The 23200-nt window shown below is 47.5% G+C and overlaps 2 protein-coding genes across 3 annotated transcripts in view; one reads left to right on the plus strand and one right to left on the minus strand.

Annotated features, from left to right (window-relative positions):
• Window positions 1–11863, minus strand: part of KATNIP (katanin interacting protein) — a 198503-nt gene extending 186640 nt beyond the window's left edge. Inside the window, exon 1 of the mRNA XM_082670946.1 lies at window positions 11788–11863. Within this exon, the coding sequence (XP_082527072.1) occupies window positions 11788–11794 (7 nt within the window). The 5' untranslated portion in view covers window positions 11795–11863. The remainder of the gene's footprint in view (window positions 1–11787) is intronic.
• Window positions 11864–12069: 206 nt separating this feature from the next.
• GTF3C1 (general transcription factor IIIC subunit 1) overlaps window positions 12070–23200 on the plus strand; it is a 72595-nt gene continuing 61464 nt past the window's right edge. The window contains exons 1-5 of one of the 2 annotated variants that reach the window (XM_082669828.1): window positions 12070–12296; window positions 14293–14502; window positions 17263–17439; window positions 18176–18319; window positions 20007–20103. In XM_082669828.1, the coding sequence (XP_082525954.1) occupies window positions 12076–12296; window positions 14293–14502; window positions 17263–17439; window positions 18176–18319; window positions 20007–20103 (849 nt within the window). In that variant the 5' untranslated portion in view covers window positions 12070–12075. The remainder of the gene's footprint in view (window positions 12297–14292; window positions 14503–17262; window positions 17440–18175; window positions 18320–20006; window positions 20104–23200) is intronic. The other variant, XM_082669827.1, reaches the window with a different exon arrangement.

Here is a 23200-nt window from a genome sequence, read left to right on the forward strand (position 1 = left end):
TGGCTGACCATCCGCTGGTGTATTTCACTTTGTACATTTCCCTTTTTCCTCCCTCACATTCACACCTCTGCAGCCCCCAGTCTTTCTTCTGCTCCTTGGACTCAGGATCCATTCCTACCTCCGGGCCTTTGTCCTCATCCCTCTAGGTCTTCTCATGCTGGCTCCTTCTCATCAATCAGATCTCAGCTTAAAGGGACCCACTTGCTCAGAGTGGACTAGCCCCCAATCCTCCCTACTTTAATCTTCTGCATAGCACTTATCTGATCTTTATTTGCTGATGTAGTCTGCCTGCCTCACTAGATATCAGCTTTGTGAAATCAGAGGCTGCTTGTCTGGCTTTTTTATCACTGAATTTCCCACACCTGGAACGGTGCCTGAAATGGAGTAGGCGTCTGTAGACATTTCTGAAATTGATGAATGAGTGAATGACCAAATTTCTGAATGGACAATGCTGGAAGGGCAGGAGGCATGATTATGAACTGCTGTAAAGACTTCATCTTCTCTTGCAATGTGCTTTCCTGACCCTTTCCCCCTGCTCTTTCTGGGATGGTGAAATGAAATATGACAAAGTAAGTTTAATACACCATTGGAGCGCACAGCAACGAAGACCCAACGGAGCCAAAAAGAAATTAAGTTAAAAAAAAATACACCATTGGAGATAATTGGAGAATATTGATTTTTTTCATTTGAAAGAGTGAAGATAAGTAAATGCCACACATCTGTAATCTAATCAGTGGTCTGCGTGATGACACGCTTCCCAGGCTAAAATGGACTTTGATCTACCTCTGTATCCATCATACAAGCTCCCAAACGCACTCCCACTCCAAACCCCACCCAGCCCTCTCCTCCCATATCCCAGCTCCCCATAGAACACAAGTGAGGACACTGACCGCATTTGTGGAAATATGTGTATGTGTGTGTATATCCAAATTCAAGTATCTTTTGAGTATTTTCATCCCCCTCCAAAAAATGATCAGCCAAACAATCTTGGAAAACATGAGACTGGTTCATGAGAGCCCCAGAACCCTAAGGAAAAAGATGCATTTGTTCCTCTGATAGTTAATTGTTACTGAGAGCCTATTAAGTGCTGGGCACCATTCTAAGGGCTTTAGACAGATGAATTCACTTGGTTCTCAGAGCAGCCCTATGGGAAAATCCTACCATTACCGAGTCCAAGCTCGCTCTGCTCGCCGCACAACAGGCCAATAAGTTGGACACGAGGTGTTGAGGCAAGGGGTATGACTTTATAAGGAAAGCCAGCAGACCAAGAAAATGACAGACTAATGTCTCAAAATAACCATCGTATGGGGTCTGGATGCCAGTTTCTTTTATAGAATCAGAGAGGGAAGTAAAGTAAAAAGGCATAATAGAGAGGGAGAGGTGGTGAGGAAGTAAAGTAAAAAGGGCCATCAGTCTTGCAAAACATCTCCTGGAATGGCCAGCTTTGGTGAGGGGACGTGTTAATTTCAGCCATTCACAGGTGGGCAGGGTCAGATTGTCTCCCTGTGAGCTGAACAAAGGCGCTTTAGTTCAACATTCAGGCAGAGGGGCAGAGTTCCGTGAGTCAGGCCATTGTGTATGATTATAACAAAAGCAATGAAAAGCAAAGGTTAAAGTCAAAGAAACATCAACATGGAGTCCGATTTAGCTCTTCCCAGTTACACTCTATTAATCTCCGTTTTACAATTTAAGAGTCTAGGTACTGAGATGAAGTAACTAACGCCCCTCTCCCAGCCGGGATCACGTGGCTGGGAAGAGGAGTCGCCAGAAATCGAAGCCCTTTTTTTTTTTTTTTTTTCTTTTGCGGTACGCGGGCCTCTCACTGTTGTGGCCTCTCCCGTTGCGGAGCACAGGCTCCGGACGCGCAGGCTCAGCGGCCATGGCTCACGGGCCCAGCCGCTCCGCGGCATGTGGGATCTCCCCGAACCAGGGCATGAACCCGCATCCCCTGCATCGGCAGAAGGACTCTCAACCACTGCGCCACCAGGGAAGCCCCTCGAAGCCCTTTTGACTAACTCCATGAGCTCGGCTCCTTCCACTCCTTTCCAGGATGAGGAAGGCTCAGGTGAGCATCAACATGAAGAGAGGGAGAGGAGAGTCTAAATTCTTGGCCCTGGTTTTCATAGTTCCACTCTGCAGGCTTAAAATGAAATCTCCATCCCAGTGGAGGCAGGAGACAGAACTTCTGCTGTGCAGGCTCATTACGAGAAAGGCTTTGTGGTATGGGTAGGGGTGCCGGACTGAAAGCGATCTGAGCCTTGTTCACCTGCTCTTGGGCTGCCCATCGGGGGCTCTTAACTACAACCCGTGCCTCGGCCTCCACATCTGATAAACGACAGTGATCAGACTACATCCAAAGTCACTCGCTGGCTGAACCCAGTCCACATACATTTGTCTGGTCTCCAAACTGTTAAGAAAGATTTTTTTTTTCCTCCCAGCCAACATTTAAAGCTTGGGAGATGATGTCACATTTAAAAATCCTGAGTTCTGGATTCTTTTGAAAAACTGAAAAATCTGTCAACACAGGACCTGCGTTCCTGTCTGGCAGCCATTGTCAGGAGCTGAGGGCAATGCCCACCAGATGGCATGGTGCCCTCCCATCCCTCCCCGTTCCCCGGTTGCCTCCCTATCACAGAGGTCAAGTCCAAGTTGCCGTTATCGGCAGGTCTGAGGTTTTTCCCTACAGTAAAGATGCAAGTGAAGGTTCATGTGTCCACGTCTCCAGCAAGAGTGAATCAACATCATTATCAAAAGTACTTAACACGTGTACTTCTCATGTGCCAACCCCTGATCTAAGGGCTTGGCAGCTACCAATGTATTTAATTCTCACAACAACCCTAGGAGGTGAATACATTTAGTATCTCTATTGTATAGATGACAGAGAGATGGAGGAAGACACGTGCTTCAAGAAATTAGTAGAGGGACTTCCCTGGTGGCACAGTGGTTAAGAATCCGCCTGCCAATGCAGGGGACACGGGTTCGATCCCTGGTCCGGGAAGACCCCACATGCCACGGAGCAACTAACCCCGTGCACCATCACTACTGAGCCTGCATGCTGCAACTACTGAAGCCCATGCGCCCTAGAGCCTGTGCTGTGCAACAAGAGAAGCCACCACAATGAGAAGCCCGCGCAACGCAATGAAGAGTAGCCCCGGCTCGCCGCAACTAGAGAAAGCCCGCACCGAACAACGAAGATCCAACACAGCCAAAAATAAATTAATTAATTAAAAAAAATTAGTAGACAACATATTTCTTTAGGAAACTCCCAGATATGCAAAGTGTATTTAGGTGTTGAAAAAGCCCCACGCAAATCAGCATAATGAAATGAACCCTGGCCACTGCCGCCATTATATTACCTGCCTGGTCCCTGCAGGCTTCTAAACTTATGACCTCTCTACAGGATCCTCAGTGTTCTGAGATATATCAGCATTCCCCAAATGGGATCCTGGACTAGATCTGTCAAGTCCCTTCCAGCTCTAACCGTCTGTGATTTTATGTCGGTTCATACAATGTATCTAATTAGTTTGGGACCCTCTGGAGTGGAAACACACACACACAATGCATTGCAAGTTCACTTAGAGTTTAGAAAAGTGTTGTAGTCCGTGCAGGGGACCTGTGGTTGGTGACTAGACATCTGTGATATTCCAACTTCCTGCCAGGTGCTGCATTCACCTGTAACTTTCCTATCCCCTAAGGACATAAGTCAGGGGCTGTGCCTGGAGAATCCATCAGCTAAGGGTGGTCAAGGTATAATAGCATCGGACTCCAAAATGAGTCGGGAGGTAGGAGTGATAGTGACTTTACTGGGATAGGGAATGGGGGAGCATAAGAATGCCAACTGAAAAGCTGAGGAAGAACAAAATAAAACTAGAGGCTCTGGGGTATAGTAAAGGTAGCTAGGCTAGAGTATATTATTAGGACTGCATTGAATTGCTGCAAAGGACAGAGTCTGGAGGAACCATACTTGTCCACCAGAGAAAGAGAAACCAGCTGAGGTCTCTGGAACTTGGCCTGGAGGCTTGTCTACAAGGGCTTTTTCTCTGCTTAATGGAGACCAGCCAACAATTCACTAAGGAACAAATGGATTCATCTCTTTCCTGGTTACAATGTCAACCCAGCAAACACTCATGGGCATCTCCCTGTGCCAGTCCTTGGGCCAAGTGTTGGGCATGCAAAGGAACAAGAATGGGTCTCTACCCACAGAGAAGGAGAAAGGCGTGGAGCCCAGTACCTGTGATACAGCACCATGCCTGAGAGGCCACAGGATTGCACCACGTGGGAGGAATTAAGACTGCAGGTGAGGTTACTCACTGTAATCTACAGTGTGAAAGTGACATGAAAGAAGGGCACGGTTGGCAGGGAGCACAGCAAAGGCAAGGCAGGGAGGTGGGCAAGGATACGGGGTGCTCAAGAGACGGCCAGCTTTCTGAGGTGGCTTGGCTAGGGGCTGAAGTCACAGATGCCTGTAGGGTCAGGCCAGTATTCTCAATGCAAGAAGCAGACACTTAATGACTGGCACCACCAGCCAGAAGACTGACTCAAACTGTTATCACATGCCCAAGGTCAAGGGGGTGGCCACTGGGGCTGTGTAGGAAGGCAGGTCTACACAGCCCCAGGGCTAAAGCTCCCTTTCATCAAGAGACTGAAATGTCCAGGTTTTTATGGGAAATTATTATTTTTAAATGTGGGAAAACACATCTGTGGACCCAGTTCAGCCCAGTATAAAACCTCTGGGCATGAGAGTGGGTGGGTGAGTGTCTAAAGATGAAGAGGGAGACCAACAGAGGGCTAGGGGAAAGGAGGGGGACTGCTTTCCCAGGGAAATTCTCCGATTAAAGGTGCTATGTCCACAGGGCAGTTGTTAAGGTTACAAGGGTCAGGCTGTTCAAAACCCCATGGGGTGGACTTCCCTGGTGGTCCAGTGGTTAAGACTTTGCCTCCCAATGCAGGGGTGAGGTTCCATCCCTGGTTGGGGAGCTAAGATCCCACATGCCTAGCGGCCAAAAAACCAAAACCTGAAAGAGAAGCAATATTGTAACAAATTCAATAAAGACTTTAAAAATAGTCCCTTTAAAAATAGTCCCTTTAAAAATAGTCCACATGAAAAAAATCTTAAAAAAAACACAAAAAACCCATGGGTCACCAGTAGTCAGTCCAGTGGTATTAACGGATGCTTGCGGTACGTGGGCCTCTCACTGTTGTGGCCTCTCCCGTTGCGGAGCACAGGCTCTAGACGCGCAGGCTCCAGACGCACAGGCTCAGCGGCCATGGCTCACAGGCCCAGCCGTTCCGCGGCATGTGGGATCTTCCCGGACCGGGGCACGAACCCACAAACCCAGCATAAGGCAGGCGGACTCTCAATCACTGCGCCACCAGGGAAGTCCCAACGGATACTTTCTTATTCCTACATGAAGTGCTCTGTGAACAGCTCCAAGCTCCTCCTTCCAACCAACCATGTTGCTCCTCGTAAGCCCCTCCTACGTGGACAGAGGAGCAGACACAGGGTCAGATCCAGGAGGGAGCCGAGAAAGTAGTAGAGGACAGTGTCTTTTAAACCAGCCTAACGGGCAAGCCTCACCTGCAGACTCACTCCCCAGGTGTGAGAACCTAGCCACACACTGGCAGGGACAGGGCTGGGCTGGGTCTTTGATGACACACTAGAGTGTAGACTTTATTCAGCTGAGTCCTGCTTCTGCCACCAACTAGCTGTGTGGTGTAAAATGAGCACAATTACAGCATCATATTGAGCTGTCTGAAGGACCAAACTGGGTCTTCTACAGCAGAAGTTGGCAAACTTCTCCTGTGAAGGGCCAGACAGTAAATATTTTTGGCTTTGGGGGCCATCTGTTCCCTGTCACAATGAGTCAGCTCTGCCACTGAAATATGAAAACTGCCATAGAGTGTTGGTGTGCATTTGTATGCAAATAGGTGTGGCTGTGTTCCAATAAAACTTTATTTACAAAAGCCAGCAGTGGACCAGAGTGCTTTGGGTATGGGGAAGACCTTTACAAATGTTATCTTCCGGGGACCCCCATGTTGGACTATAGTTAGCTGTTTATGTTTGGCTTTCTCACTCGACTATGAAGTTCTTCAGTGAAGAGAATATATCCCCCCCACACTTTTTTTTTTTTTCCAGATTAAAGCTAAAATAACAAGTAAAGCACAGTATGGCACACAATGAAGTATGTAGAGGTTTTCAAAATTGTCCCAGTTAATACTAGAGCAGGACTGTAACTTCAAATGCCTTCAGAGGGGACTTCCCTGGTGGTCCAGTGGCTAAGACTCCATGCTCCCAACACAGAGGGCCTGGGTTCAGTTCCTGATCAGGGCACTAGATCCTACAGGCCACAACTAAGAGTTTGCATGCCACAACTGAAGATCCCCGCATGCAACAACGAAGATCCCGCATGCTGCAACCAAACCCGGCACAGCCAGATAGATAGATAGATAGATAGATAAATATTAAAAAAAAAAAAAAAAAGCCTACAGGGGCCCAGGCAGGTACCAGAGGCAATGAGGGAAGCCAGCCAGGTAGAGGCTGTGATGGATTGGAAAGGGCACCTCCCTTCTAGGGGGCAGTCTCCACTTAGCTCCAGCCGAGGGAACTCTTGCCATGCAGAATTTCAATTCAGTGTTAACTTTATTGCTTTTTATTGAGATTGATAAATCGACTTTACTGATATTTTAAAGAAAACACCATAATCAGAGATTTATGAGAAATCTTCCAATTTTTCAATGTTGACAACTAATTCAAAAAATTAAAAACCATTATGGGCCAAATAAGTATGCCCGTGAGCTGACTCAGCCCAAGACTCTCAGTGTGCAACCTCTGATATGAAGACTTCATTTTTAAATTTGCTACATTTCTATTTTTTAGGGTTAAAAAATTTTAACTTACATGCTTTTGAAAAATCAACTTTAAAGAAAATTTGGAGAAGACTACAGTAAACTCCCATCTACACTTCACCTGGATTCAATCTAATTCATCTTGATATTTCTGGATCCCAGTGCACAGAAGGAGCTGAATGTGGTAACTGAAGGAATGCCCCCAAGAAAAATAAGCAAAACAGAGTGTGCCAAGTTCCTGTGAGCTAAAACGACAGGATGGAATGAATGCTGAGGAACGGCAAGGGAAAAGAAATCAATCAGATAAAAGGATGGAAGCAAAGGAGGAAGAACCGACACAAAGACTACATGGACCACATGTTTATTTTGCCTGCTGAATGCTTTCTATGTTTTATTTTGTTCTTTTTTTTGCTTGGTTTATTTTGAGTAGGAAGAGAAACAGACACATCACCAGGAGCCCAGGTAAACACCACACAAGAACAGAAATGATCAGACACGGTGACTGGACTTTTAGCAAAACCTAACTAATTCAACCGTCACCCATTTTGCAGTTTGGGATTATTTAGACAAGCTAGGCTAAATTTCATCTTGGCATTATTAATTCTTTGAGAAAGTCTGCTAGGCAAATGAACAGTATAAACAGGGGAGACATTGAGTACTTGCTCTGGGGGGAACCAAAGCAAATGCCTAGCTTTAAAATCCTTTCTAATTATCTCCATGTGCTGAACTTTTGTCTAATTATTATGTTCCGGGAAAGCTGAGTAGAATTTTTTTTTTCTCGGCCATCTCATATTTTAAAAGCAATGGGGGAAATTCGACTTTGACATAAAGGTGAACATTTACATAGGCAGGAGACTCCCACATTGCCAATTTACCTTCATGTAAATAAACCATGTCAAACACTGGGTTTTCTTTTAAACAAAGAGTGAGCTAATTGCAAAGATTATGATTCGTTAGAGAGCTGCACCATATTCCCTCCTTCCTCTTCTGTCAGCAATGCGGAAGAAGTCTGCACACTGGCAGGCAATGACAGCATCAGCTACCACATAGGTGCGCTTTTTATACGCCAGACTTGGTGTTAAGTGCATTCATGCGTAGTCTCATTGAATTCACAATAACAGATTCACCAACGGATGGGCACACAAAACAAGGTAAGCTTCATCATCATCTCCACTTTATTGACAGGAAAACTGAGTCTCAAAGAGGTCAGAGTACACCCCTGGGATTCAAAGCCAGGGCTACTTGGTCTGCAAAACCTATGAATATTACACCACGCCGCATCGCAGAGCCAGATAGAACCCGCCAAGTCAAACCCAACGGGCCAGAAAAAATGTTGTGAAAAGCTATGCTGACTAGGACAGGAGGAATAAACCAAACTACAATCCAGTCTGGGGATACTTAGCAGACATTTAAGCTTTTGTGGGTTTAGGAAGTAAACATCTTTCTAACAAGGCTGGACTTGGCTTATCTATCTAGTTGGCTAGAATCAAAATTCATCACGGTATGCCTCACTTTACCCAATAGATATATGCCTGGAAAATTGTGCAGAGATCAAAGTTTTAAAAATTGCAAAGGAAAAAGGGATCCTTTGAATGCTAAATCTAATCTTAGGGCAAACACTTTCTTAGAACAAATTTTTCCTTTTTGTAACCAATCTAAAAATGGACAAATTCCTCCACTGGGCCATAATGCTCAGGAGCACTGAGATGATAACAGAACTGACTGAACAGACTTCTTGAAAATGGTCTACAGCAATGTTTCTCAAAGTGTGTTCCACAGATCCTGGGAGGAAGAGGGGTTCCCAAGGACAAGTATTATCTTCATCATAATTCTAAGACTTTTTCATTGTGTTGGTATTTGCACTGATGATGCAAAAGCAACAGTAGGTAAAACTGCTGATAGCTTGAGTGGCTACAAGGCAGCGGCACCAAACTGTATCAGTAGTCATTATACTCTTTAGTGCCACGTGCTGACGATAAAACAAACAAAAAAACATTTTCACTTAAGAATGTCCTGATGAAAATTAAATAAAAATTAATTTTATTAAACCTGAACCCATGAGAACACATCTTTTAAATATTCTGTGTGAAAAAATGCAAAGTACATATAAAGCACTTCGGCTATAAGCCAAAGTACAACAGTTGATCCTACAAAACACTTGTGTGTTTAAGTTGCCAGCTGAAGTAGCCACATATTGTATCAAATGCCATGTTTACTTGAATGAACAACTAGTAGACAAATTATAGTTATTCAGACTTGAGTATCTGGCAGACATTTTCTTAAATACAAAAGTAAGCATGTCACTTCAAGAAAACAACTGATGGTATTTGTTGCCAGTGATAAAATTCAAGCTTTCAAGTGAAAACAAGTAGGAAACTTGTTTCCTGTACTTTGAGTTTAATAGCTTCCCAATACTTAAACTCTTTTTTTTTAAAAAAGGGATACTAAGGAATGTGATTTTTTGATATTGTGTAATGACATGCCATTTAATGTTGTATTTCCAATGTCGTCAACATTTAGAAGATCTGCATAACTCAGTGAACTTTCCAATTGACAAATGCCTAATGTTACGGAATCATACGTGGGTAAACTACGCAATCAAAGGGCGAGATAGACCAATGGGCTTTAATGTAACAGAGTACAAACAAAAGTTCACCAATATGGTTTCAGATGCCACATTGTGACTAACCTTTGAGAAATTACCACTTGCTAAGTTTCGGAATACTGTCAAAGAAGAATGTTTACAGCTATCTGAAAAGACAATTAAAATACTCCCTGTTCCAAAAAAAAATGTCTGTGTGAGGCCCCATTTTCTTCAAATATATCAGCCAAAATAACACAACAGTTTGGTTGCTGAAGCAGAAACGAGTCTAGCTATTTCCTATTAAACCAGATATTAAAGAGATTTAAGAAACTCTAAAACAATATCATGCTTCCTATTAACCTTTCTGGTGGGAAATATAGTCACTTTTCAATAAAAAGTATTATTTATGTTCAGAAGTAATGCATTTATTATTGCTTTTAAATGAGTTGATAAATGACAAATGTCTTAAGATTTTCCTGGCTTTAATTTCTGATATGGTAAATATCATAGATATAACACACACAAAGCTCTCTTGAGCTAAGAGCATAAAGGCATCCTGAGACCAGAAAGATCTGAGTACTGTTGTTCTACAGCAACATTACATTGACCTTTCCACTGGGCAAACTGGTGAATGCCATTTTATACTACCTCTGAAGTACAAAGGGCAAAGATGTCTTTTAAGCACATAACAGATTGTTCAATTAAAATTTTTTTTCCACACTGTGTTAAGCAGATATCACAAAGGAACAACATTTCCCAGAAGTTAGGGACAGTGGTATAATGAGAAAAATTATGTGGATTCTGGCCGACTCTTCCCATTTATAAAATGAGATATCAGGGTAGCCTATTTTTAGAATCATAGAATTCTCTGATTCTTATGGGGATCCCTAAATGATGGCCCACAGGCTGCATCTGGCCTTCAGACTGATTGGCCATTGTGGCATTTTGAGAAGCACCCCAGGAAACTAACTGGTTGGAGCTGAGTGAGAAGCTTCCCTTTCAGAAAAGAAATTGACTTTTAATCACAGCCCAATCCATCCCACCAGACTTGCCCCTGCAAATATCTCCATTTGCAACTTCTGGAATGAAGGGCTTCTAAAATCCCTTTCAAATCTCAAACTCCCTAATTCAGCTCCAGAGACAGTGTCCGGTTCCTTACTCACTCTGCCACTTGATGACTCTGATTTGGGGCAAAAGATAATTCACTTCTCTGAGCCTCAGTGTCCTCATTTGTAAAATGGGATAACACTGACCTCAAAAGACTGTTACGAAGTTTATTGAGCTGCTTGACAACATTTAGAGTTCCGGGCACTGAACAGTATCATTAACATCAAAGCACAGAAAGAGAGTCTCCCCCGCATCCCCCTTACCAAGTCCCATCTCCCAGTAGCTGAAGACTGCATTCCCCATGATAATGCTTACTTCCACACCAACTCCCTCCCGTATTCCACAGTTCCATGCCCCAGGACACACAAGAACCCCACCTCCCACCTCTATTTGTCTTTCCCACCCTAAACCCTGACAAAGGGAATATTTCCTGCCGTGTCAGTAAACAAAGGATGTCACAGTCATCAGCAATTGCTGCCCTCGAACAGGAGCCGGTGAGCCCTGAGGGAACTCAGGAAGAAAAAGAATACCTGCCATTTAGCAGCCATCAGACTGCAGCCACTCCCTACATACTGAACCCAAATAGCTGAGGTGCATATCAAAGGAATGATTTCAGACAGCCCAGACTCTTGCATCTTCCCATACACAGAAAAGCGCTAAATGCCTTAACTTGGGATATCTGTTTTTTTTAATTAACAATAATCTTTCGACGTTCAGACTCTTGCATCTTCCCATACACAGAAAAGCGCTAAATTCCTTAACTTGGGATATCTGGTTTTCTTTAATTAACAATAATCTTTTGACGTTCACACTACCTGCCCTTTGTTGCAAAACTCCTATATATCCGGGCTCCCCCAACTTGCCTCCTCTGAGCAGTTCTCTCAGGATTACTTGAGATGCTGCCTAGCGGGGTTGAAGTTATAAAAACTCCCACCAAATGAAACATAACTCTCAACTTTTAGGTTGTGAATAATTTTTCAGTCGACAACCTTTACTCTGATGCCCTGGCCAGTACGGGGTTCCAACACAACCACAAGCAGCATAGTGACCAAATCACTGACCACTCCCCCCAGCCTCCTCTTCCCATCCCGGACCACTAAGGCTCCCTTTCCCTCAGACGGAGACCACCTTGGGTCAGGCAGTGGTGGTCCAGGGGTCTGTGGCCTAGGGCTCTGCCCGGGTCGGGGGAGCCCTCAGGAGGGATGGGAGAGTAACTGCCCGACCTCCCGGGGGGGCCCGCGGACACTCACCGTCCATCCCTAGAGGCGGCGGTTCCGGGTGCTCGAACCGGAAGCGGCCTCTACACTGTTTGCAGTTCCCCTGGTTACTGCGGGGTTCCGGACCAATGGCAATGGAGTTCCACGGAATGAACCCTCCCCCAAAGGGAGTGACAGCACGACCATGCTCTGGAACTCCTCCTCCGGTACCCGGATCCTCCCCGCCTCCCTGGCTGCCAGTCGTTGTGCGCAGGCGCTCTGGACCAGGGCCTTTGGCGGCGTGGTGCGCAGGCGCCCCGGTTGCTGCCAACTGAAGTAGCAATGGACGCACTGGAGTCGTTGTTGGACGAGGTGGCCCTGGAGGGACTTGATGGCTTGTGTCTTCCCGCGCTTTGGAGCCGTCTGGAGACGCGAGTGCCGCCCTTCCCGCTGCCTCTGGAGCCCAACACGCAGGAGTTTCTGTGGCGGGCCCTTGCCACGCACCCGGGCATCAGCTTCTACGAGGAGCCTCGGGAGAGACCAGATCTCCAGCTCCAAGACCGGTCAGCGGCCTGGCTCTGCGGGCGGGCGGGGGCAGAGACCCGGGTCTGATGGAGCTGCGAGAGGGCCAGGTTCTTACGGGAGGGGAGAAAAAGGAATGGAGCGGAAGAAAGACCCGGAGTCTGATGGAGGCGCAGAGAAAGGCTGATTTGGGGGTCCCTCAGGCCTGGCAGGACCCAGGCGTCTGATGGAGTTGGGGGGGGGGTCACCTGGTGATGTTCCATTATGTTCGTGTGTGTTTGGGGTGGTGGTGAGCAAGACTGGGAGGATATGCTTTGTGTTTCAGAGAGTATTTCCTCCGAAGTGGAGCTTAGGATTGGAGCAGGCTGTTCAGCTCAAGACTGGAGACAGTTGAGTTCCACAGAACAGCATTCATTCAGTGCTGGATTAGAGAGCCTAAGGCAACTAGAGTCTTCACGTCGGCCAGCTTAGCAACAACAAGAACAATAATAATAGCTAACATTTATTTAGTGCTCGTTGGCCTCGTACTTAGAATAGTACGTACTATGGCCTCATACTATTCTAAGATCTTGTTCCTGGAGTTTCAGGAGACTGAACCCACTTCATTCTCACAGTGACACTATGAGGAAGGTACCCTTCCCCATTTTTTTCTTTTTTTGGCTGTGCCACAGGGCTTGCGGGATCTCAGTTCCCCATTCAGCACCGAGTCCTCACCACTGGACTGCCAGGGAATTCCCAGTTATCTTCCCCATTTTGCAGAGAAGGAAACTGAGTGATAGAGATTAAGTAACCCGTCCAAAGTTATGGATATTGTAAGTGACTGAGTGTTGACTCAACCCAGGCCGTCTGTCCCCCAAGTCTGTGCTCTTAAGCCATATTGTGAGGGTCGGGAGAGGTTCCCAGAGGTAATACTGTCTAAAACAAGACTTAAAGGTTGGATTTAGCTAGCCAGTTGGCAGAGTGTTCCAAAGGAAGAGAAGTACGTTAAGTTGGGTTGAAGTGTAGAACTGGAGATAGTGAATGAGGAATAATAGTTCAAATTTACATATATGCTTATTGTAAGCAGGAACTGTTCCAAGATCCTTACGTATAGCAAGTTATTTAAGCTTTACAACAACTTTAGGAGCTGGATATTCTTATCCCCATTTTCCTGAAGAGAAAATTGAGACGCAGAGAGGGTCATCAACCCAGAATCTGAACCCAGACTGGGAGAAAGTGGTACCAAGGAGGGGAAGGAGGGACTTTATTGGAGGTGTGGAGTGGCAGTCATAACTTTAGTTTTTTTTTTGTTTTTTGTTCTGTTTTGTTTTGGTTTTTTGCGGTACGCGGGCCTCTCACTGTTGTGGCCTCTCCCATTGCGGAGCACAGGCTCCAGACGCGCAGGCTCAGCGGCCATGGCTCACGGGCCCAGCCGCTCCGCGGCATGTGGGATCTTCCTGGACCGGGGCATGAACCCGTGTCCCCCGCATCGGCAGGCGGACTCTCAACCACTGCGCCACCAGGGAAGCCCATAACTTTAGTTTTGATCTCATCAGATCTGAGGCGTAGACAGTTGAAGGCAGGATTAGTGTTTGGGGGAAAAACAAGACTGAGGATTTGATGGTGAGAATTGTTAATATGCAAGTGATAATTGAAACCATAAAAATGGATGGAAGTACGAGAGGGATAACTAAAGAGATGTGGAAAGGTAACATCTTAAAGTAGGGAAGCCTTGAGTCATTAAGTCCAAACTTGATGGTTTGGAGACCAGGCACTGGATTGGGGGGAAAACAAAAGGCCATGACTTGGGCCAGGAAGGTGGTTCTCGTTTCAGCATTCAGCGTCCAGGGTGGATTCAGAGACTCCTAGAAAAGTGTCTTCTCTGGGATAGAGAAGCAGGGACGCTGCTTGTTAAGATGACCTGCGTTTGGAAGACGGGTGCGACCAGGTGATCGCACTTCCTCTCTCCGACCTCTGCCAGAGGTTGTCAGAAGAACACGCCAAACGTGTTATTTCTGAGGCTGAGCTGTGGTTTGATATCTGTGATCTCCCCCTTAGGTATGAAGAAATTGATTTGGAAACTGGCATTTTGGAGTCCAGGAGGGACCCGGTCCCTTTGGAGGATGTCTACCCCATTCATATGATCTTGGAGAATAAAGATGGCATCCAGGGCTCATGCCAGTACTTTAAGGAGAGGAAAAACATTACCAGTGACATCAGGACCAAGACGTTACAGCCCCGCTGTACGATGGTGGAAGCCTTTGGCAGGTAACTGATTTGCATCACGGGAAACTTGTGGGCATCTTCCTGCTTTAAGTTGGGGGTGTGGTCAGCGCCACAACTGGCGTGCCGCCCTCGTGCCCATCAGAGTGCGTCCGCCCTGCCCCAAGCCAGTCCTTTACCACTGCCCTCCTCTTGGGGCTAGTTTTGCTGGGGGCGGGGGTGGGGCGCTGCCTTTCTTTTCCCTTTGTGTCCACAGGCCGCCTGGCCCTTTGGGCAGGACAGGCAGCTGTCATTTGGATTGGTGCCTTTCGCTCTCTTGTCCAGGCTGCATCCTCTGCTGCCCAGCTGTACTTTTGTGAGTCTTCAGTCAGGGTCCCAATTTCCCAGGCTGCCTCAAGCCCCTCACCCCATCCCCACCTCCCTTCCTACCTGACAGAACAGGGAGAAGCTTCCAATGTGAACTCTCCTAGTTGCCGCCTTCTTCCTCAGCTTGCAGGCTTGCCCGGATTTCTCTCCCCCTCCCTCACCTCAGGGGAGACAGGAAGCCTGGCCCTGCCTTGGGCTGTCATCTGGATGCTTCTCTTCCTCCGTTTCCCCCGTACCTCGTGCTCTTTCCGACCTCTGTCAGCGAGCTCCTCTTTCTCCTTTATTTGCAGCTTTTTGCCTGTTGACCAGTACTTTCTCGTCAGCCCATTACCATGGCGCGTTCATCTTAAAACAAGACCTCTTGGCCTTGGATCCCCCGTAGCTGTGATTCTGTTGCTGCAGCCATGCTTCTTGGAAGAAACAGCTATACTCACTCCTTCTTCCTCTTGACCTCCCCTCCCCTCCTCTGGCTCTGGAGCTTTGCAGCTTCTGCTTCCTGACCCTCCCCCACCCGGCTTCCTGCTAGCTCAGGAAGAGCTCTCCCTGGTGACTGCACACACGCTCTCTTCACGCACATAGGCCTGAACTGGGGCTCCTCGCACATGTCATTCCATGACCTTGACCACAGTTATCGAATCCCAGAGTAAGTGTTCCTTTTCTTGTGTTTCTCTTCAGTAGACTCTGAGCTCCGTGAAGGCAGATGCCATGTTGATTTATCTTGGCATCTCTGGTACCTTGCGAGGCGCTTCATCAGTGTTGGATAACCTATGTGATGACCAGGCTCAGCAAAGTGGGCCTCGGGCAGGAGTCCTAGAGTCAGCTACTGGGAGATGTTGGAGTTCTGATAGGACGGGAGTAAACCACCCTGAACACATTCTTAAAGCAGCAAATCAGCTCCCCTGTTTTCAAACTTTTCTCTTCTCAACTGACCTCTTCCGATTTAACGTAATGAGCCTGTTTTGAGACAGAGAACACAGGTCCTAAGTTTGTGACACACAGACACAGAAAAGTAGACTTTCTGTCCGTTACGTGTATTCACAGCCTAACATTCTTTTTTAAAGATGGACCATACAGACCCTGTGACTATGCAGAAGGCTAATTATGGGTCACAGGCAATGTGAAAGAAGCTGCAGTTAAATGAAAATGTAGACGTGGCAATGGGCAGTTCCTCCTCTTTTTCCTTTTTGCCTCTTCAGTGGGAGCAATGAAGTCATCTGGTACATTGGGTGGCAAGGCGGGGCCAAGAGGAGGAACCGTCAGACTGAGCGATGTGACTGAAGACAGGCCTTGCGATCAGGCATCTGTAAACCACAGGCTGGGAGCAGTAGATGGTGGCTCTAGGCGGGAGGGGTTGGGAGCCCTTGGGCTCTGATATGGACCCTTGGAGACTCATTCCCCTGGGAGAGGGAGCTCCTCCAACTGGTGCGTCTCGATGTCAAGGAGTGAGTGGGGATAGCTTCTCTGCCAGCCCACCCTTGTGGGATCTCTGGCAGGGCTAGGACCTGAGACAGTCTGCCCAAGATGGCCATGTAAGTCAGCAGGCAAGGCGCCAGGGTGGAGTCTCCATCTTCAGCGCCGTAGACGGTTAGACCTCAGCAGAGAAGTCAGTTTTCCCAGCTGCGACATCTCGAAGCACCTGGCTGGGAAGTGTTCTTGGCCTCTTTTTCGGGCATTATTTTTCACACACCAAGACAGTAGGAGGAACTAATGATTTGTCCCGAGTCTGGTCTCCAACAGGCTGCAGGTCCACTGATGACGCAGGGCACTGTTTTTGATTCTGAAGTTTGTTTTATCCATCCAGTTCAGTAGGCGAGTTTGTTCACTTAGTAGATATTTACAGAGACCCTGCTGTGCACCAGAGCCATTCTGGGCCCTGAGGATGTCTTGGGGACCCTGATGACAACCTGCCCCCTCTTAGGGCGCTTATTGCAGAAATGTGTGCCCCCAAAAGTGGCCATTTCTGAGAGTGCCAGGTGCTGTGAAGAGTCTGGAAATGGTCAGAGGCGGGGGATAGACTCTGGTTAGCATTTTCAGGAAGACCTGAGGTGTTGGTATCTGAGCAGTGGCCTGAATGGAGAGAATCAGTGGCCTGAAGACGTGAGGGCAGAGCAGCTGGGCAGAGGACCAGCGGGGCTGTTGTGGATGCAGGGCAGGGCCGTGGGGGTGTGCAGGACGGACCAGGCCCTGGTTGGGAGTCGGGGGTATGGCCTGAGGGCCCTGGCCGGACGGGGAGGACTCTGAGCAAGGAACTGGTGAGACTGGCTCTGTTCCCCCTGAACGCTCTGTGGTTCTAGGATGGAAACCTCCTTAACTGGGGGATTGTGAACCTCCAAGAATTAGCAGGAAATGATGGTTCACTAAGGTTCTGCTTTTTCATATTTCGATTTTCTTAAAAATCAATTACAGTTATTTCTTCCTGCGGTGGCTTCTGATTTGCAGGTGGCGGAAGAAACTGATCATTGTTGCTTCCCAAGACATGCGGTACCGGGCCTTGATCGGCTTGGAGGGTGACCCCGACCTGAAGCTCCCCGACTTCTCCTACTGCATTTTGGAGCGATTAGGCCGGTCCCGGTGGCAAGGGGAGCTCCAACGAGACCTCCACAGCACTGCTTTCAAGTGAGGGGATGCTTTGCTTCTCTGCTGTCAATGCTGGGGCTCCCTGATCATTGGGCCCTGCCACCTGGGCAGTCCCCACATCCATGGTGATTGGAAGCACGATGCTTTCTCATTGAAGAGACCCTGGAAAAAAGACCCAAAAAAGGGGACTCCCTGGCAGTCCAGTGGTTTAGACTCTGCCTTTCCATTGCAGGGGGGCATGGGTTTGATCCCTGGTCTGGGGAACTAAGATCCTGCATGCCTCATGTTGCAGCTGAAAAAAGAAAAAACAAAAAAGAAAGAGAGAGAGACCCTGGGGTGACCATAGAATTTATTGTCCAAACCAGACATTTTGAGAGTGGAAGGTGGAGCTGACCAGAAGGGACACCAGGCAATGGGCATAAACTGAGACCACCTGGCAAGCCAGAATGCATGGCAACCCTAGTTATTGGCCGCTATATGATTAGAGACCCATGTCTGATTAGCTCCTTGCTAATATAACCCTTACTGTCTCCTGCGCCAGCCATCCATTTCCCCTCTCCTTTACCCCCATCTCCCCATCCACCTCTCTTGGGGGTCTGGGGTGTGCCTTAGGCTGAGGCACGGCTGTTCTTTCCAAGGCCATTGTCACATAGCAGCTGTTCTGTCAGGTTGGCTGGATAGGAGGTGTGTGTCTCTGGTGTTCATGTCCTCCACACTGTGGGGTGAAAGCAACCAACAAAGCAAAATGACCGCCCACTCTCTTCCTCTCCTCCAGGGTTGATGCTGGGAAGCTCCACTATCATAGGAAAATTTTGAACAAAAATGGGCTCATTACGATGCAGTCACATGTGATCCGATTACCCACTGGAGCCCAGCAGCACTCAATTCTCCTCCTCCTGAATCGGTTTCACATGGACAGGTACAGTGTGAGACACCAGAATGCTCCCTTACCTCTGTCTTTCAGCCATGTGTATTATACCTTTAAAAAATCCTAGAGGCCAAATCAGAATATGACTAGCTTTTAAAAAAAAGATGTTTACCACCTAATTTGGATAATGAGAATAAGTGTTGCTTATTTAGAAAATCCGGAAATTATATAGAAAAGAAGGGCAAAAAATGCCTATCACCCCACAGCCCAGCAATAGGAACTGTTAACATTTTGGTGAAATTTGGGAGTGTAAAAATAAAAGTAAATAAGTCAAATTTGATTTGTTATGGTGACAGGGTTCTGTGGGTAGAAGAGAGAACAATGGACTAAGTCAAGATCTGTATTTAAGTCTTTGCTCCTGATTTGGGCACGATCACTTGACCTCTCTGAACCACTGTTTCCTCTTCTGTAGAATGGCCATGACAAAGCTTGGTACTAGTTCATACGCAGTGAATATCTGTGCCTTCATCTATTCTTTCATTCATTGAAAGGCAGTAAAAATGGAGAAGTGGGCGTCTCTGGATCCCATATATATATATGCCCTCCCTGCTGCTAAACCTGTGGGCAGTTAAAGCCAAGTTCACACCTTCCCCAGCTGCATGACAATACCTTCCTCTCTGCCCCTCCTCCAACACCCCCCCACCCACACACAGCTGGGGTAGCCCTTGGCTCCTTTAATAGCTTCCTTTGGCGTCCATTAGCTTGTAAGCATTTATTATGACATCCACTTCACAATAAAAATGCAAAGGAAGGGAAAGTCAGTCATGCCAGTGAAGTGAGAGATAGAAACCAGGGCTTCAGAATCAGAGAGGTGTCCTGATTACTGCAGAGGGCACTGTATTTCCAGGAAGAAAACCTGGGTTCACATTTTGTGCCTGAATTTTAGAAAAGCTTAACTTCTTTATGAAATAATCCCTATCCTTTCTTACCAAGTGATTTATAAGGAAATATGTTGGTGCTTCCTAAACTTTAAGGTATTGTCAACTCAAAAAATATTCACAATCTAAATGTTTTATTCGGTGGGAATTTTTAGGACTTCAAGCCCAGGGCAGGTAATCTGAACGTCAAAAGATAATTGTTAAAGAAAACCAAGTTAAGGAATTTACCGCATTTCTGTGTATGGCGAGGTGCAAGAGTCTGGGCTCTCTGAAATCATTCCTTTGATACGCACCTCAGCTATTTGGGGCCAGTATCCTGTGTTTTCACATCCTGAGTTTCCTCAGGGCCCACCATGGGGAGTGGCTGCAGTCTGATGGCTGCTAGATGGTAGGTATTCTTTCCTGAGTTTCCTCAGGGCTCACTGGCTCACCTTGGAGGGCTGCAATTGCTGATGACTGTGACATCCTTTGTTTACTGATATGGCTGGCAGTATTCCATTTATCAGTATGATCAAAAGATATAAGGCATTTTAAAGAATCATTTCATGACAGTTTTAGCCACGGAGGCTAGTCTGTACACTGCCACTAGTTCGGTGACCTTGGCCATGAGACTGAACCACTCAGAGCCCCAGTCTTTCCAGCTGTAAGGGACAAGCAGTTGGGCTGGATGTTCTCTGAGACCTAAGACCACAAGGTTCTGTAGTTTGATGTGTTGTCATTTAAATCTTGTCATCTTTAAAAAACAGGCAGTCTTTAGCAGTAGGTCTGGAAAAAAATGAAGTGTTTTATATTTCTCACAGGAGGAGCAAATATGACATCCTTATGGAGAAGCTCTCAGCTGTGCTGAGCACACGGAGTAACCGGACAGAGACACTGGGAAAGCTGAGGGAGGAACTGGTGAGCTGCCCCTGCCCGTGTGGGGGGCTGGATCCGTTTGTAACGCAGTGGGGAGCATTGTCAAGTGTAGATTTCAGTGCACCGCAGTTGAAAACCCTGTCGTGGGCTTGACCATCCCTAGCTGTTACCGAGTCCAAGCCCGTCCTGCCCGCCGCACAACAGGCCAGTAAATCGGGAGACGAGGTGTTGAGGCAAAGGGATAATGACTTTATTCGGAAAGTCGGCAGACCGAGAACATGCGGACTGGGGTCCCCACAAACCGTTCTATCCTATGCCAGTTTTTTTTATAGAACAGAGCGGGGTAGGAGGTGAGGAAGTAAAGTAACATGGCCATTAGTTTTGCCTGGCTTGGCCAGCATCAGGGAGGGGATATGTTAATTTCTTTTGTGCAGCCATTCACAGGTGGGCAGGGTCAGATTGTCTCCCTGTGAGCTGAACAAAGGCACTTTAGTTCAACTTTCAGGCAGAGGGGCAGGGTTCCCTGAGGCAGGTCATTATGTATGATTATAATAACAAAAGCAACGAAAAGCAAAGGTTAAAGTCAGAAACATGAACATGGAGTCAGAATTGACTCTTCTCTGTTAACATAGCCATGAAACAAGCAGAACTTTGCTTTACAGAATGAAAAAGGGCTCAGTCTTTAAGTCCTTCCTGCTCTTGGGTGGCCTCCAGTTTTCCCGGGGATTTGCGCCAAGTCCTGCTATAGAAGTTCCTGTGGAATGGTGAATCTGAGCGTTTAGATTTACTTTCATAATCAAGCTTGTCATTATGTTCCCAGTGGTTTTATGCTGAAATAACAGAGTGACTACTGAGAAGGAGGAGAGACAACACAGGGAGAAAAGCAGTTATGGACCCGCTTCATCTTTGGGTCCAGGAACAGAGGCAGTGATAAAGTGAGAGTGGGAGGAAGAAAGCACAGGGGTGATGCTGCTTCCGGTCTGATTTGAGCCCTCCTCCGTAGATGTTAGGAAGGAGCCATCACTGGAAACGGGAGGAAAGTATGACTGCCCTGTAGGTGGAACAGTAGGATTTGAAGTCAAGATTTGGGGGTGATCGTAATTAGTCCCCAAAGGAGCGTGGCTTGGAGTCTGCTTGTAGACTCCAGGTTGTAGATCCTTCTCGCTCCTCACCTTGTGCTGCCCCCAGGGGGCTCTGCTCTCTGATTTCACTGCGCTGAGGGAAGGGCTCTCGCCCCTCCTGCTAAAGGCGCTGTATGCCCAAGTCTCTTTAAAGCAGAGGTTATAAACCAAAGCTTGTGGGTCGGATTCAGCCTGCACACTGTTAAAAAGAACTTTGACCTAGCATCTTTTAAAAATTGAGATTTTGCCTCAAAATCTAGGTTACCAGCTTCCCTGGAAATATCAGAGGCTCTGGCCAGCCTGGGCCCGTGAGAGCAGTTATCTGGAGCTGGCTGTGTGCTGGCCGCCCACCCCAGGCCCCTTCCCTCCTGTCACCTCTCAGACAGGCAGGCAGTGCCATTTGTCACTCTGAGCGCTGCTGTTCAGGAGGAGAGAAGTATTTCTCAGTATCTGAGTGTCTGTCAAAAGTGGGGAATAAAAGGTAGACTGATAAGGCCTCTTCCTGAGAGGCCCTAGTCAAGATGAAGGAAACTCCTACAAGCGGAGAGAAATATCTGCCCGCTTTGTTCTTTATATTGTTCGTCCAGCCCATGCAGACACTGAAGATCGAAACCCTCTGCCCTGCTGAGTCACTCAAGGGTAGAGAAACTGAGCATCTCAGGTCAAGCTGTGGACGATCTAAGTGACAAGATTTGACTGATAGAGGACACTGTTTATTTATTTATTCATTCAACAAATACTTTAGTGAGTATCTATTTGGAGTCAGAACTGTGTTTCGCACCACCATGGCAAAAATGAACGAGGATGACAGTCTTACACTGCCACAGAGCAGTCTAATTGGAGGGGCTGACGTGTGAACACACACTCAGGCCAGACTGCTCCTTGGAAGGATGTGTTTGAGTTGCGTGAAAGGAGAGATGGGAAAAGCTTTGTAGAGCCAGTTCCAGTTGAGCTGGGCTTTGAAGATGAAGTCAGCATCATCCGGCAGAGGAGAGACCATCTTTCAGGCAGAGGAGACGGGCTGGAGCAAAGGCGTGGAGCTGTGGGAGGTGATGGGGTGTTTCCGAGGCTGGCAGTGACACAGGGGGCAGCCAGGCGGCAGCGTGCCCGGCGGGAGTAGTAAGAGACGTGGCTGGAAAGGAAAGTTGGAGCCAGATAAAGAAGGTCTCGAGTGCCAGGCTGAGAACTTGGGTTTCAGCCTTTAGCCTGGTGAACTGCAGTTTGAGTGTTGGGGAGATGAACTGATGGATGGGGAGGGGATTGCAGGCAGGGCGGGGAGGTGGGTGCTGTGTGTGGCCTCAGGTAGGGTGGGTGACGCCTTGAATTGTTGGTGATATTTGGGGGGGTGGCACTAGCAGGACTTGGTGAGTGACTGAAGCCAGGGTGTGGATGTCGGGCGTGGGGAGCAACGAAGGAGAAGGAGTCTGTTGTCTAGCTCGAGTGGCAACCCCTCCCTGGGGTGGACCAGAGCTGGAGGGTGGGTACCTGAGGGCAGGGATCGTGCCTGCCAACCCCCCACCATGAGGACGGCCTGGCCCACGGAGACGCCGAGCCCAGATTTGTTGAATGAGTGTACAATGAAAGTACAGAGTTCAGAAAGAGGAGTGAGTTTGCCTGAGATTGAGGCACCTGACAAATTTGATTTTAGGATTTATTGAGTATGAAGATCTTCTGGGACTTTGACTTGGTGATGTTTAGTCAGCAGCTGGAAATAGGGGTCAGAGAAGGCTGAGCAGGATTTAGTGAATAATTAACCTCTGGATGAGGTGGACGCCGTGAATGTGGATGCTGTCTTTTGGGGGGAGTGGGGAAGGCCACTTTCTTTAACTGGGCAGGTGGTGCGAGTCCTCAACGGTGGCCCCCCCGTAAGGGAAGGACTACGTCATCCTCCATCCTCTGGGCAGGTTATGTGAGTCCTCGACGGCAGCCCCCCATAGGATGGTCCAGGGCTCAGGGCCGTATGTTGAGGGCTAGGGTTCGATGGATGCGTTTCCATAGGGTCTTTCCACGACGCTGGG

Source organism: Grampus griseus, assembly GCF_964374135.1.
Source record: "Grampus griseus genome assembly, chromosome: 14".
NCBI classification, from domain to species: Eukaryota; Metazoa; Chordata; class Mammalia; order Artiodactyla; family Delphinidae; genus Grampus; species Grampus griseus.